General features: G+C 46.9%; 1 protein-coding gene across 1 annotated transcript in view; it reads right to left on the bottom strand.

Annotated features, from left to right (window-relative positions):
• Positions 1–15,514, bottom strand: part of GALNT17 (polypeptide N-acetylgalactosaminyltransferase 17) — a 39,994-nt gene that overhangs the window by 1,830 nt on the left and 22,650 nt on the right. The window contains exons 2-6 of the mRNA XM_044430368.1: positions 15,236–15,419; positions 11,435–11,601; positions 8,157–8,331; positions 3,821–4,018; positions 75–81 (exon numbers count right to left, since the gene is read on the bottom strand). Of these exons, the coding sequence (XP_044286303.1) occupies positions 75–81; positions 3,821–4,018; positions 8,157–8,331; positions 11,435–11,601; positions 15,236–15,419 (731 nt within the window). The remainder of the gene's footprint in view (positions 1–74; positions 82–3,820; positions 4,019–8,156; positions 8,332–11,434; positions 11,602–15,235; positions 15,420–15,514) is intronic.

The following is a 15,514-nucleotide window of genomic DNA, read 5'->3' as shown; positions in this document are numbered from 1 at the left end:
AGAGAGAGAGAGAGAGAGAGAGAGAGAGAGAGAGAGAGAGAGAGAATTCTTGATAAATGGATGTCTAGATTTACTTTGTTTCTACAATGAAAATATGCCAGGAAAGTGCTAGCCAGACTTCCAAAATCTTCTCAACCCCCATCAGTTTTCCTCATTCAATTAAGTAATCTGCACATTCAAGACTAATTATGTAACCTGGAATAAAGTTCTTCCAATTTGGTGTTCTCCAAATTTTGTGATGCAGTTCTCAGCTGGAAAAAATAAGTATCCTGCCAGCAAGAGGAGCATACAGGGCGTGTAGGGGAGGAGGCACACAAAATTAAAACAAGTCCGAGTGCACATGTGTTAAAGTTTCAGATGGATGCTGAAGAGGGCACAGAGGAATATGAGGTTAAGCAGATATGACTTTAATAGCACAGAGACATGCTATGGCTATTCAGCAGAAGAGGCCAGTGCTATACTTGGGGAACAGTACCGAGGTCCTGAAGAACTTTGTGGGTACTCCCTCCATCACCTTCGTATCAGGGGCCCTACTCCTTCCTGCAACGGGCCATCAGCCTTCGGCAACGGGCCTCCTCCTCCCGGTATACCCTTTTGTCTATTTCCCCCAGTACCCATTTCCTACGGAGGTTCCTCTTTCGTCTCATCCCTCTAACCACCTCCTTTCGCATCCATGGCGGCACTCTCCTCCGCCTCCCCACCTTACTGACTAGAGGTATCGTCAAGGCTTGCGCCTCCAAAACCTCCCTTTTGAGTGCCATCTACCTCTCCTCAACTCACTTGCCTTCCAGTAACCTATCCCAGGAGGCTTTCCCCAGTCTGGCCTTCAGTTGGCCAAAATTGGCCCTCCTGAAGTCCCAGCTTCTAGTGCTCGACCTGCTGCACGTCCCCAGTCCCCTGATCCCAAAGCAAAGGATGGAGTGATCACTTGCATCCAGAGCTCCCCTAATCTGTACTTCATCTATCAGCTCCTTCCTATTGGTCAAGACCAAGTCAAGGATGTTTCCCCCCTCGTCGCCTCTCAAACCCTCTGTGTGAAAAACCCTCCTTCTATAGCTTCTAGGAAGCAACGTGACCTGGCTGTCACCGCCGAGTGAGTCTCCCAAGTAATATCCGGGAGATTGAAATTTCCCATAATTACTGTATCTCTCCCCCAAGATATCCTTAGAATCTGGCCTGTCCGGACATCATCCAGGGTCTCAAGTTGACCTGGAGGGCGATAACATACCCCCACTGTCAGGTCTCTTTCCCTGTCAAAACCCTAAGTTTCACCCAGACTGCCTCTACCGAATCCCCATCTGTGCTGCATTCTATCTCACTGCATCCTATCCCTTCCCTGACCTATAAAGCCACGCCCCCACCTCTCTTTCCCTTCCTGTCCTTTCTAAAAAGGTGATACCCTTCTATGTTCACATTCCAGACTTGCCTTTCATCCCACCAAGTTTCTGTGATTCCCACCAGGTCATACCCTCCTCTTCCCAGGAAAGCTTTAAGCTCTTCCTGCTTGTTACCCATGCTCCTAGCATTGGTGTACATGCACCTCAACTCCTTCCCACCGCTTCCTTTCCTTGGAGTTCCCAGCCTCCTCCTTCCTCCCATCCTCCCTGATACCTGGCCCCTCTCTGTAGGAGTCCTGTCAGTCCCTGCAGTATCTCTAAAACGCTGCTCCCAGAGCCCTGATCCTCCCCACACACTTGTCCCGTGCAGACATATTACTGGGGGGCCTGAACCCACCCACCCCCCGGCTCAGTTTAAAGTCTTCCAGATGAAGCTTGCTAGAGCATCTCCAAAGGACCTTTTCCCCATCCTCGTGAGGTGTAACTCGTCCCTTGCCAGAAGTCCATTGGCAAGAAAATGAGTGCCATGGTCGAGGAACCCGAAGCGTTCCTTCTGGCACCACACCCTAAGCCAGTCGTTCACCTCGGAGGCCCTCCTGTCCCTTCCTGGCCCAAATCCCCGGACAGGTAAGATTGACGAGAAGGCCACTTGGGCCTTTAACTCCCCGAGTTTCTTCCCCAAGGCCTCAAAGTCCCTGGTGGTCCCAACCACACCCTGCCTGGCCACATCGTTTGTGCCCACATGGATCACCAGGAGCGGCTGGTGACCCCCGGAGCGAACAAGACGCTCCACTCTGTCCTTCACATGCCGGAGGCAGGCAGCAAACCTCCCTTGTCTCCAGGTTGGGGCAGCACACCGTCGGCTCAGTGCCCCTCAGCAGGGAGTCCCCAACAACAATCACCCGCCGCCATACCTTCCTGGTGCTGGTGGGCGGCCGTGCCCTGGCCCTCGCCTCTCCTGCAGCGGCCCCCTTGCCACCCGATGTCCCAGGCTGGGGGTCCTGCTGGTCCCCTGAGGCCTCATCAGCCCCAGCCTCCCCGAGTGGAGAGAACCTGTTTCCCAGCTCCAGATTGGTGCCAGGAGAAGGAGGAGGCCGTGATGGCCTCCTCCTCCTGTGGGTGACATGCCTCCATGTCTCCGCAGCTGCTCCTCCCGTGGCCTCTCCCTCAACCCTCTGTCCAGAGGGGGGCTGCTCCGGGGGGCCTGGAGAGCTCTCTCAGCCCTCAGGCACCTCACCTCCTCCTCTAGCAGGGTCACCATCTTGCACCGAGGGCAAGTGTACCCCTGCCTCTCCTGGGGGAGAAGGGCGAACATGTCGCAGCTCTCGCAGCGGCAGCAACACCCGTGACTCCCGCCAAGGCCATCTCCTGGCCTGCCATTGGAATCCCTTCTGAGACCTTACCTTGGTCTCCTGCCTTGTTTGTCCTGGAGTTCCTCTCACTCGCCCAGTTCTCCCAGACAAAAACCCACTCGCACACACACACAAGGATAAAATAAACTTACATTTGTAAAATAAACTTAAATTTAAATTGGAGGAAAAACGAAGGAAAGCACAGCACAAACAAACAAAAAGAAACAAACAAACAATCAAACCTCTGTGTCTCAAGGAAGGGAGCCTCTGGACATCCCAGGCTGCAGACAAGGGACGCAGACAAGGGACGATGCCTTATCAGCCCCTCTGGCCTTTGGCCCCGCCCCCTGCTCCCTCCTGGCCCCTCCCACCTCTCTGGCCCCGCCCCCTTCCTCTCCGCTGCTCCTGGCCCTCTGCTCCCCTGCCCAGCTCCTACCTTGCCTTCGCCAGTCCCCTGGTCACTCTGCGCTCTCTCCCAGCCTGTGCCTCTGCTGCTCTGCTGCTCTGCCAAGAGGCCAGAGCCAAGAGGGGTAATCTTTATGCTAATCGGATTCCTCTATAAATGTTGCAGCTAATTATCCCTGCTTCATCCCCCCCCCCCCCCATCTCCTGGAGAAGACCATCATGCCAGGGAAAGTTGAAGGGAGAAGAAGAAAAGGAAGACCAGATATGAGATGGATGGACTCCATCAGGGAAGCCACAACCTTGAGTTGACAAGAGCTGAACGGGGCCCGTCATGAATAGGACTTTTTGGGGGGCTCTTATCTACAGGCTTGCCATAAGTTAGAAACAACTTGGCAGCACATAACAAAAGAAAAATTAGCTGCTAAAAGACAGATAAAATAAACCAGGGAAAAAAGAAGTTTGGTATTTACAGCTTCTTCTTTTTTCTTTTTTTGCCTGCCTCCAGAGGATCATTTGGAATTCTGTACAATCTGACCCTAGCTTATATATGTCTGTTTTTACTGAAATGTAGCGATTTGCCAGAATCAAACAGTGAGCATCTGATCAAGACATTCCTTTTAGTGAAGTTATGGATGCTAGCCACCAGGTCTTCCATGCTCCAGTTTCCTTCTCTGCTCTGAGGAGCCCTTGAATTCCCAGGAGCTTCCAGTTCATTGTGCAACCAACCTGATGGGTAAGGAAGGGTCTCCAGCATCCCACCAGTCTTTTGGTGGGCTGATGTACATGCACCACAGCTCCCAGCTGTATCCGTGCGCTGAATTTTCATAGCGCTGAACCTCAAATGTGTCTTGCTTGATGTTGTCAATGGAAGGCAGGATCACCCTTTTCCGGTTTTCCTGGATGCGTGAGAGGACCGGCTCAGCCCTGGAAGAGAAAAAGGAACCACCCATGTTGAAGGAAGGGGTACACAACACCGATACACATAATAGAACCTGATGCTGTAAGACAACGGTAAAAACACAACCAAAACGGTAAAAACAAACTCAAGCCAGCAACAGCAGGAAACATTCTGCAAAAGAGCAGTCACCCAAAGAAAATAAAACTTTACACAGGCCATTACAGAACCAGTCCAAGGAAACATAAAGGGACGGAATAAAGTCTCTTACTCTGCCTTTTTATTTTCCCGTTATTTTAATTGTTAATTGGTTTTAATTGTGGTTATAATATTTAATCAGTGGATGCTGTGCCATTTTTATTTATATTTATTTTAGATGTGCTTGTTGTAAACCATCCCGAGATGCCAGTAATGGGACAGTCTATAAAAGCTTTAAATAAAATAAAGAAAGAAAGTAAATTTTCCAGGCTACATGTAAATATTAGCTCCCTTTACACACGTTTGAGAGGGTGGACACAGCTTGATTTGTCAGAAGTTTGCGAAGTCCTGGGAGATCCCAGTTTGTTCCCAGTTGGGCTCATTCTCCCCCTTTTGCAGCATCATCTTCGGCTTTCCTCAGGTAAGATCAGATATCTGGTAGGCCCCTCCATTTCAAAAAGCTCTCCCTGATATCAGTATGTGGGGAATGTGCAACATGGGGGAGAATTCCCCTGATGGGGGTGGAACAGTGACTCTGGCACATGCCAATTATTTGCCACAAGACTGTTGGTGAAGTGGGCTTCTTTCTTACACCAAGACAGCTTGCAGGCCCGTGTCTGCCATCGACCCTGTATTTTGTCCCCATAATGCTGAAACCCTTCCCAATCTTGTTTATAAAAGGAGCTCTGAGCATGGCAGCTTAGGTGAAGCATCGTGCTTTCATCAAGCCTTGCTTGCTTTCAAAGCCGTCTGCAAATCAGATGGCCTCTTGGAACATGGAAGTACCTCCAAAACCCCATGGACCCTGCTCAAAAGGGGGGATTGAGGGGGCGGACACAAAAACACATTTTTTAACATCATCTATGAGGGCATTTGGGGAAAGGAGAAGGCTGTTGCAACCCTGGTTTATCTACATCATGTGGCAGTTGGGAATGGCCTGGGCCTTCGGTCAGTTTGGAATATGGTGATGAAAGACCACTGGGGAGAGTTCCAGCCTCTTCTGAGGAAACTCTCCCTGGATCCGGAAGATTGCAATAACTTTAGGTCACTGGCAAGCATTCCTTTCCTGGGCAAGGTTGTTGAGTGGATGGTGGCCAACCAGCCCAAGAGGCTCCTGGATTAGATTGCTTCAGTGCATTGCAGCCAGGGCTCAGGCTGGGTCTTGGCATGGTAACAGCCATGGTCACCTTGTTTGGTGACTTATGCCAGGAAAGAGACCTTGTGGACTTTTCTTGATCTCTCTGTGGCTTTTGATGGCATCTTTCTGGGAAGGTTTCTTGAGTTGGGACTGGGAGTGTGTTTGCCCCTACTTGGATGGTAGGATCCAGCAGATGGTTCTTGGAGAATTACTAGTGGATTCTCTGGGGTAATTTTGGCAGGCTTCCCTCTACCCAGATCTTCACATCTGTCTTGAGGTTAGACAAGTCCTCTTCACCTTGGTGTCTTCCAAGTATTTATGACCAGAACGTCTCCATTCCTGATTTTGGGCATGCGTTTAATAGGAATCAAAGTTCAAAACATATGGAAGGACCAATTAGCTTGGGAAAATTAGCTTATGCAGCTTTTACTGACTTTTATTGTGCTTGTACTTCGTTAATCCTTTTATGGTTAGTATTGCTCTTCAGTTTCATATTGTTTTACTTCCTGTAAGCCCTGCTGAGAATTTTATTATAGAGCTGCCTATAAATACTCTAAGTAGGGAGGTAAACATGAGATGAATAAAGTTCCACATTTAGCTCTATATGAACCGCTCCCTCAGCCAACTCTAAAATTCAAGCTTGCTTTGTAATAAAGAACCGTCTTTTAGAGAAAAATATAGACATATTCAGCTAATACCTTCTCCATACATCAGAAACGCTCTTCGGAACATTTAGTAAATTGCAGCCTTCCCTTCGCATGAATACAATTGAGTTTTGAAGATACAAGTGGCTTGCATGATAATAGCCCTTGGCTAGGCATTTGAGTGCGCACTGGCACTGAAAACAAACTTTGAGTGCATCCTTTATTGTTCAGAAGAAAAGCTCTGATAGCCCTGAACAAAATTGGACTCCTCCACCTTTTTGCAAACCCACCGCTGCATGTTCCCCCCATCAAGGCACACAATACAATGTGCATCAGGGTCTCATGTCACACAGACATGGAGCAAAAGAGAGAGATGCTCTTTTAAAAATGTCCTCTTGCCAAAAAGAAGAAGAAACAACATCGCCGTGCTCTTTTTATCACACAGAAACAAAAAAAGACATCCTTCTGCAGACTGGCATAACATGACCATTACTGGAAGAGCGTATGAAGGGTTTCAAGAATAGACCCCTGCTGCCAACAGAGCTCAGTTCCTAGTCTGACTCATCCAGAAAACAAGCAATGGGGTTGCTTTGACATTATCTGAATGTGTGTCCCTGCGAGATTTTTCCTGGGGGAAGAGAAGCAAGCCTGCACAGTAGCTAGTTGTTGGGTTCACTCTGGGTTGTTTCATTCAGGAAAAGCCTGGTGTGCCTGCTGGGTTTAGACATCATACTAACCACCCATGAATGGGGAAATCACAGGTTGTTAACTGGAAGTAGTGAGCAACTTATTGGAGGAAGCTTGCTCAGTCCTGCTCCAGCCTGGCCAATGGTGGTTTAATTAACCCACACTACCCATGATGCGCAATCCAGGTGCTTAAATGCCGCCGTCACTTCCCCAACTCGACATCAAGATGCATTCTGGAATCACGTGTGCTGGCCGTTTTTTTCCATTATAGAACAAAGACTCTCAAAGGTCTCATCACAATTTTATCGCAGTCAAGGAGGAAATGCTGTGGAAGACTAACTCCAAGTATTAGACTGGACTATCTCTGGATGGGGAAATAAATATCTTATTGCTGACAATATTACACTTTGCACATTGGAATTTGAGGAGGACTTTCTCCAAGCTATATTTGTTTTCCATCTCCGGCATCTAGGAACTCTAAGTGGGAGTGGTGGGTGTTGCCCGTCTTTATCTCAACTGCTATTAAGTGAAATTCTTTCATATCTCAGGGAAATAGCAGTGGCTCAGGTTGCACTTCTTCATTTGCATTTATTTGCATAGATGGGTTGTGTTTGTGTGCTACACTTGCACGGCCTATCTGTCTTAACGACTCAAATTTTGGCAGACCTGTTGTGATTTCGTCAAAGTATCCCGGTCCTTTCAGCTCAGCAGGGGATGAAAGAGGCTGCAGCAGACCACCAAAAGAAGGAGAGACACAAACCATTAACTTCCCGAAAGACCTTTGTACAAAGGTGCAGGCGAGGGGGATATGAACTGGCAAACAAGAGAAATGCCAGCCCAGGGTTCTTTGGTGGATGGTCCCCCCAGTGTTTGAGTGACTGATCTGACATGTGGAAAACTTGTGCATTCGGGCTCCAGCTTGCTAACCCTGTTTAGGGACATCAGAGTAAAATTTATAAATGTTATCCTAGGTTCTCATGCATTTGGTTCAGATACAGAAAAAGTCTGTTATGTGTTCTCAGAACTGGATGCCATACAGTATCAAGATTTGCACAAACAACAAAGAAATTTAGAGTAAACTGCGTTGATATTTGGCAGAACCAGGGACCCTGGGCCCAAGGAACGGTATCTATAGTCTTTTAATGTTTATTCCGTGGCAATGGATTTTTTGACACAATTTTCTTTTAGTCGCAACCTTCAGCTTCCATCATAAATGCGTGAAGCTGACGTGCCTAGCAACAATTCTTGTTTTCTGTATTGCAACTCTTCTACTGAATTGAAGAATATAAAAGGGAAAACATAAATAAGGAACCCAAAAGATGTAGTAGCAATCTTCACTTAACAGGCAAAAGACATGCTATCTAAGCAAAACTAGAAGGTCTGAAGATAGAGGGACCAAATTTACTTATTTAATTTCTATACCACCCAACAGTCAAAGAGCGAATTCTTCAGTTCATGCGTTAATTGAGCACAAATGAGATTCTCAAATGGATTACCTACCAGCCTGCTGTGAATTCCACATGGGCATCAAAGAAGCCAGTGATCTGACCTGATGCAACTTTCCAGCCTTCGATGCGAGCCCGGATCAGGCCTTCCCTTTTCAGGTTGCGTACTACCTTCACCAGGCCAGGGTACCTCTTGTTGACATACTCCTCTAGAGGTGCCTTCAACTCCTCTAGAAGAAGAAACAACCACACAAGCTGAATAGATGAAAGAACCTTGCAGGCCCGTTTGGGACTTCTGAGATCCTCTGCTTAGGGAGTCCCTTGGCCAGACAGCTCAGCACAATCTGGGAAGCTCTAGGCAGAATGATCTCCTGACTGGTATTTGGCTTGAGTTCCACTACAACTTGTTCCTTTTCACAGGTGTCACCCCATCCATCCATCTTTCCGCATCTACCTTTTCCTACCTATATGCAATATGTTCATTGTTTAGCCACATAGCACTACTTTTTCCTCTTATGAATGGGTTAAACTGGCTGTAGACAGGATCATGCCAGTCTGCAAAACCAACAGTCTGATACAGACTGCTAGTGCAACAGGGTACAGCCTGCAAACCAACTTCAGATCATGATTTCTGAGTCTCGAGTTTGCCAGCTGTCCACAAAATATGGTTTGCCATCAAAACATCACACAAAGTTAGCCTTGTTACAGGCCTTGCTAAATCCTTGGTTGGAACCCAGATTTGCTTTGATCATAACGGCTTCACACAGTACAAGCTGAATATCATCTTTGCCCATGATATGGACACACAATTGACAAAACTATTATGCAATATGATATAGCACAGCCAGGGAAATGGAGTTAAATCACAACTTGGGATTGGAGGTGACTTCAGGCTTTTCTTGACTCCATGGAACAACAGCTGAGCGAGGTGCTGCCATAGTTTGTAGACTTAGCCTCTGTCTAATATGCAGAAAAATTAGAAAGGGTCCAGAGGGGGGCAACAAAAATGATCCAGGATTTGGAAACACTTCCCTGGGAGGAGAGACTGAGAGAACTGGGCATGTTCAGCCTTGAGAAGAGTGAGGTGGGACATGATATCTCTCTATAAGTACCTCAAAGGCTGAGATCAAAGTCAAGATCTCTTCTTGCTGACAACCAGAGTGTAGGACACAGAATGATCAACTCAAGTTGTGACAGCCCAGTTTCAGGCTAGATATCAGGAAAATTTTCCTCACTGTCAGAGATATGCAACAGTGGAGAGGTGGTGGGTTTTCCCACTCTAGAGACATCCAAAAAGAAACTGGACAGCCATCTGAATGGGATGGTGTGACTTGGCATCCTGAAACAGCAAGGGTTTGGACTCAATGGCCTTCATGGCCCCTTCCAACTCTGCAATTCTATGATAACATCCCAAGAACAAGCTTTGTGAGCTCTGCTTGGGACCCCTTTCAACAGATTCAGCGTTCAGCAATGCTGAGATGGAATGATAACCAGGAAAGAACATAAGGACATCAGAAAGAGTCATGCTGGATCAGGCTCATGGTTCATCCTGCCCAGCACTGTGTCCAGACAGTGGCAAGCCAGCTTGGTGCAGGACCCTTGCAGGAGAATGGGTACCAAACTTCCACCTGCCCGAACTCCTCAGCAAGGATGTACACAGGTATCCCTCTTCCGACAATGGAGTCAGCACAAAGCCAGCGACAGCCACCCAGCTCACAGCAGCCGAATGGTTCAATTACGATTACTGTCGCATACTGCAAAGTGCTTCATTGTGGATACAGATGCCGAAGGACTGAGGCATGGTTTTCATTAAATAATTAAAAAATAATATGCATCTAAGTTAGGCAGACAATCAAAAAAGAATGGGCTGTTTTTTTCCTCCCGGTGTAACATTCTTTTCATTCTCCAAGCGTTCTGTATCTGCTAACAGCAGTTCTTCATCCTTTCTATCTTTCCTCTGCATCTTAAGAAACACATTGGTCTGCTCCCTTCTCTCCAGTAGAAAAACCAAAACCAAAACCCACCCTGTAGTATGTCGTGTTTTGCAGTCAACATCTGGGAAACTAGGTTTCCCAGCTTCCATCCTTCTTGCCCCAAAGAAAAAGTATTGAAGTATCCAGAGGTAAAATGAGACTGAAGCTGCTATCAACAGTCTTCCCAAACCTGGAGTCCTCCTGGTGGACTGGACAACAACTCTCAGCATTCCTGACTATTAGCCAACCTGTCTGCGTTGAAGTCCAAAATATTTGGAGGATGCCAAGTTGGGGAAGGCCATGAAATAGGCTGGCCAAAGTTGAGATTCCCAGCCAGATGCAGTGGAACAGGCTGTTAAGCACACAAAACCAAGTGATTGCTAGAAATGGGGGTGCCCCCCCCCGCCACACACACAAAATCCCATCCTCATAGTTTTTCTGTCAACCATGGTGAGGTCTGGTTCTATTGAGCTCCTGTACAGGTTACATTTCAGCCCCTTACTGTGCAGGAGGGACCTGCTGTGCATAAAGAATTCCTCAGGGCAGCCCCACTAATGTCTGTAGATAAAAGGCTCAGAGCAGGTAAAGGAGAGGACACCTGCTGGGCATCTCAAAGAGGTGCTACACACTGCCGTGTTGGACTAGACGAGAGGTTCTTGGGCTGCGAGGGCAGCAGGCACGCATCCTGCCCCTTGGTCCTCGTGATGACATCTACGTGACCAGGATCCACCTCTGGTGGACACCAGCCTCTTCAATGTTCTTCCCAGATGTTGCCAGACTGAAGATAGGAAGCATTCCAGCCTTACTTCTCCTACCTCCATAATTACCTCTCCATATTGCAGTGGGTGGTGGGTGGGAGATTTAAGGTGCAATTCTGTGTCTATTAAGACCAAAAAAGTCCTCTAAGGCTCAACATTCCCCACCCAACGTGACTGTTGGATAGATTCAGGGAATTCCAGGTCTTTTTTCTATCTTTTTCAGGTTCTATCCTGAATCTGTTTCACTTATGACTATTTCACAACATCTACCGTGTAGTTCATTTCATTTTCTATTATGTGTAAGAAAAAAGGAGGGGAGGGGGAATAATATTCTAGTCCTATTACAGGAGGAATCACCTCCTTTCAAATGATTATGATGCTTAATGGATTAATTACTGTAGCAAAGGTGCATGTATTTGCCAATGAACAAAAATCCACTTGAAAGGGACACACGTGTGGCCCCTTTCCAACGTTCGAGGAGAACTCCACACGAGTGCGGTCACTGTAGCAGCATATCACCCCCTCCCTTGCACACTTCATTCTTCCCCCGGCCGGAGCATGTCCTGGAAGGATTCGCCTCCCAAGATAACTGGTTGGCTCACCTTCATCACTGTCATCGTCCACGAGGATGATCTCCTTCAAAAGGTGAGCCGGCGTGTGGTTGACCGCACTGTGGACCGAACGCAGGATGACGGACAGGGCCTCATTCACAAAGATAAAGATGATGGAGATCTGAGGAAGATCCTTGGGATATTTCAGTTCTTTACACCTGTGAAACAGAGGGAAGCTCAGCCCCAAAGACTTTGCACGGCCAAAGGAAGCGGAACACACAAATGCTGCTTTAAGCTTGGGACGGACATGGCTTCACTTCCAGGTCACTTCTCCATGGGTTCTCGCATAAATCTAGTCCCCATGAATTCACAGGTGTTTTTTTTTTTTTTTTGCAAATCTGCACTCTTGTGCATTGAAATGTAGATTTTCAGGTACATTGGAAAGATGTGTTTATCCAGCTAAAGGGAAAACCTATATATTTATTTATAAAATTTGTATGCCGTCCATTACTTGCATCTCTGGTTGGCTTGCAACAAAAATCAGGATAAAATAAATAAATTGACTATTCCATGCTGGCTGTAATTAATAAAATACAAGCAATAAAATGCAATTACTATTAATACATATTAAAATATTGATTAAATAAAAAGGTCTTAACCTGGCGCCGAAAAACATATAATGACAGCTCCAGGAGGACCTCTCTGGGGAGCGCATTCCATAGTAGGGGTGCCACCGCAGAGAAGGCCCTCCTCCGGATACTCTGTCTCCTGACCTCTTTCACAGAGGGCTTCTGCTGCCGATCTCAGGGGGTGGGAGGGCAAATAGGGAAAAAGGCGTTCCTTCAGGTATCCTGGTCCCAAGCCATTTAGGGCTTTATAGGTAATAACCAGCACCTTGAATTGAGCCCGGCCTTCAATGGAAAGCCAATGGAATGGAGCTGATAGAGGACTGGGGTTATATGAGAATAATGCCCAGTCCCCGACAGCATCCTGGCAGCTCTATTTTGAACCATCTGAAGTATCCAGACTGTCTTCAAGGGCAGCCCCACATAAAGCATGTTACAGAAATCCAACCGGGAAGTAACCAATGCATGTGTCACTGTCACCAGGCAATCCTCCTCCAGGTAGGGACACAGCTGATGGATTAGCTGAAGCTGAAGGAAAGCGCTCCTCACTAACGTGGTCACCTGAGCTTCCAGGGACAGCTCCGGGTCGAGGAGCACTCTCAAGCTACAGACCCTGTCCTTTAAACCTACACCACACATTGGGGAGGTACAGTGACCCACGAAGAACTAAATTCACATCTATACAACAGCCCAGGAGGTACAAAACGCCTCAGTTCAAGCTGAAATCCACAAATATCTACTGTTTCAAGCACCCCTAACTTTGAGGCATGTAAGGGGACACAACATCCAACTGAGGAATTGTTCACGGACATTGCCACACTGAGACCCAAGCGCGCATCTTAGTAGTGTTACTAAGACCCTATATGATCACAGAATTGTAGCTATCAAACTCATCCTTGCCTCCTCTGAGGTGCTAACCATGCACATTTAGCTCCGGAACGGACAACTTCAATGAGAATTATGGTTGTAACTCCCATTGGCTGTAACTCCCATTGAAGACTATGGCCTTCCTGGAGACCTGGAGCTTGAGTCATCGGAATAAAATAGGATTTAAGGATGTTGGCAGAGAGGCATAAGCGGTGAAGAAGCAGCCAACAAAACAAAACAAAACAAAAAACCCCAACCAAAAAACTTGAGGCTCATTTACTTAATTAAGCTAATAAAAGATAAAACAAGTTTAATGAGAACAGGCCAAGATAAGGTGACAACAGCGGGGAACAGAGCAGTAACTGGAAGAGAAATTGTCGAAATATTTCTGAGGAATGAAGAAACAACGCTTTCCACTGTGTTAGACAATATGGGAAGATGCAAATATGTTTTAATTGCCAAGGAAAGATCTCTCCCTCTTTCCATTTGTAATTCCATTTTTGTTTCCCCAGAAGCCTAGTGGAAAGCAATGTAAAAGCTGTATTTGGCTAATGGCATTGTTGACAACCTAGGAGTGAGTACGAGAGAGAGCGAGAGCGAGAGCGAGAGAGAGAGAGAGCGAGCGCAAGCACTCGAGACTCTCCATGAGGCCCTTTAACGAAGGATAGATGGAACGTGAGAGCAAACTGGGGAACGGCAGTCACAACAAGCCAGTCATCCATAAAAGAAAAATTAACGTCCTGCGGCCAAAGGTGAGTGGCGAGCACAGCATGCCCTTTGAAACAGTACCAAGGTTGAATGATAGTATCTAAAATTGACAGCAGTGGCTCCCAGTGGCAAAGCTGAGCTCATGAGCTTGTGCAAATTACCAACCCTGGTTTTGCTCTTCGTTTTTGTGAGAAGATGGCTCTTTCTCCAGATTGCCTTATGTATTCATTACACTTGTTCCCCAGCTTTTCTACTTACTTGCAAGGGCAAATAGAAGGGTGGAAATAAGTGTTCTTAAGATCTGTGGAGGCATAGCCGTCTCCTTCCCGAGGAAAAATGCACTATATGGAATTTCCAAGATGGATACAACATTAACGTTTCTGGAGCTGCAAATAAGGCTTCATGGAAAGATCAATTCATTCAATAGCCGCTTCCTGGAGCAATCTCCCAGAAGGGAGATGGAAAGGCATCACTGTTCCAGAAGGAGAAGTGAGCTGAACTGTATCATATCCAAACTGCACGATGGTAAGAATTCATCTGGAAGTAGGGCAGCTTTAGGGACCCTGCCTAAATGCCTCGGCTGACCCAGGGGCTCAGTACAGGCACAGAGTCAGAAAGGCAGGCTATGAATCAAAAAGGCAGTGTGGTACAGTGGTGGGAGTACTGGGTCGGGATCTGGGTTCTAGTCCCCACTCAGCCAAAATGCTGTAGGCCAGTCACAGGCTCTCAACCCAACCTACCTTGCTGGGTTGCTGCGAGGATAAGTCTGAGAGTGAAGCTTAGAGTGAGGATTCTCTAAGTAGCTTTGTGTCTCTCAAAAGGTGGGTATAAATATATACGTATATAAACGAATCCAGAGGAACAGCCCATCTTCTCAATAACTTAAAGCAAAAGCCAAATTTATACATGCTTACCGACTTTTTTCTCTATTCAGTGCCCACATTTTAGAGTGACATTTTACCTAACTTAAAATGTGTTTATATTAGAAACATCAAAAGAGTGAGTTAGAAAGGGTCTCCTGGGCCACCTAGTCTGACCCCCGGCTCCAGCTGGCTCCACTCATAACACGCCTACCATGTGCATGCCAAAACAAGTGTTTATCTATTATATTTATGTCTCCACATTCTCCCATTGTAGAACTCAAGGTGCCCAGTTGGTCTCCCCTCCAAGCTCAGGCCAGCCTCAGACCTGCTTAGCTTCAACAGGGTGGAGGCCTTATCTGCCTTCAGACCATCCGCCGGGCCCTCCTATTCTCATCAGTAGTAAGGTGTCTGTGCTTTTATTCTATTTTGCCTGTGTGTGTGAGAGAGAATTTTAGCATCATTGCTGAAAAATGCCAACCACTGTTTCCCAAACAACACACACAGGTGTGCACCCTTTATCTTCCATGATGGAATATGCCTTCTGATAAATTCTTGCTGGAAAAGAAAGGAAGGAACCCTCAGCCACTCTGCCAGTATGTCTACTCCCCAATGAAATTGTCCCCTTCTTCAAAATCCTTCAATATTCCTTCTCTTCCACCATCCTCGTGGACACTTGGCCAAAGGATTCTGCTTACCTCCCGTGTTTTTCTCACACTACGAACCAAGTTACTGTTCAGACTCACGACCTGTGTTCAACCTCTATTTCGAGAAGCTGCAGGAAAACTCACTTGGTTGGGCGATAGTCTGGTATGGAACGGTCCAGAGATATTTTCTCGCTGAGGTACGAATTATAGCCATATTTCTCATGCGCTCCTCTGGCTTTCTCTTCCTCCTCTGGGGAGAGGGTGGCAGGCAGCCCGCCTTTGCCGCGGCCACCGTAGCCTTCAATAAGCCCCAAGGATTTGGAGAGGCCTACAGAAAACAACAACGAAAGAGAGCTTTAAAGAAAGAAGCTTGAAGCTACAGTCGCCATTGCTGCTATAAGCTCAACAAAGAAAAGTATAAGG

The sequence above is a fragment of the Varanus komodoensis genome, unplaced genomic scaffold, assembly GCF_004798865.1.
Source record: "Varanus komodoensis strain SLA01 unplaced genomic scaffold, ASM479886v1 scaffold20_1, whole genome shotgun sequence".
Taxonomy (NCBI): Eukaryota; Metazoa; Chordata; class Lepidosauria; order Squamata; family Varanidae; genus Varanus; species Varanus komodoensis.
Note: the sequence above shows the minus strand (reverse complement) of the source record. Positions and strands in the feature narration are given on the sequence as shown.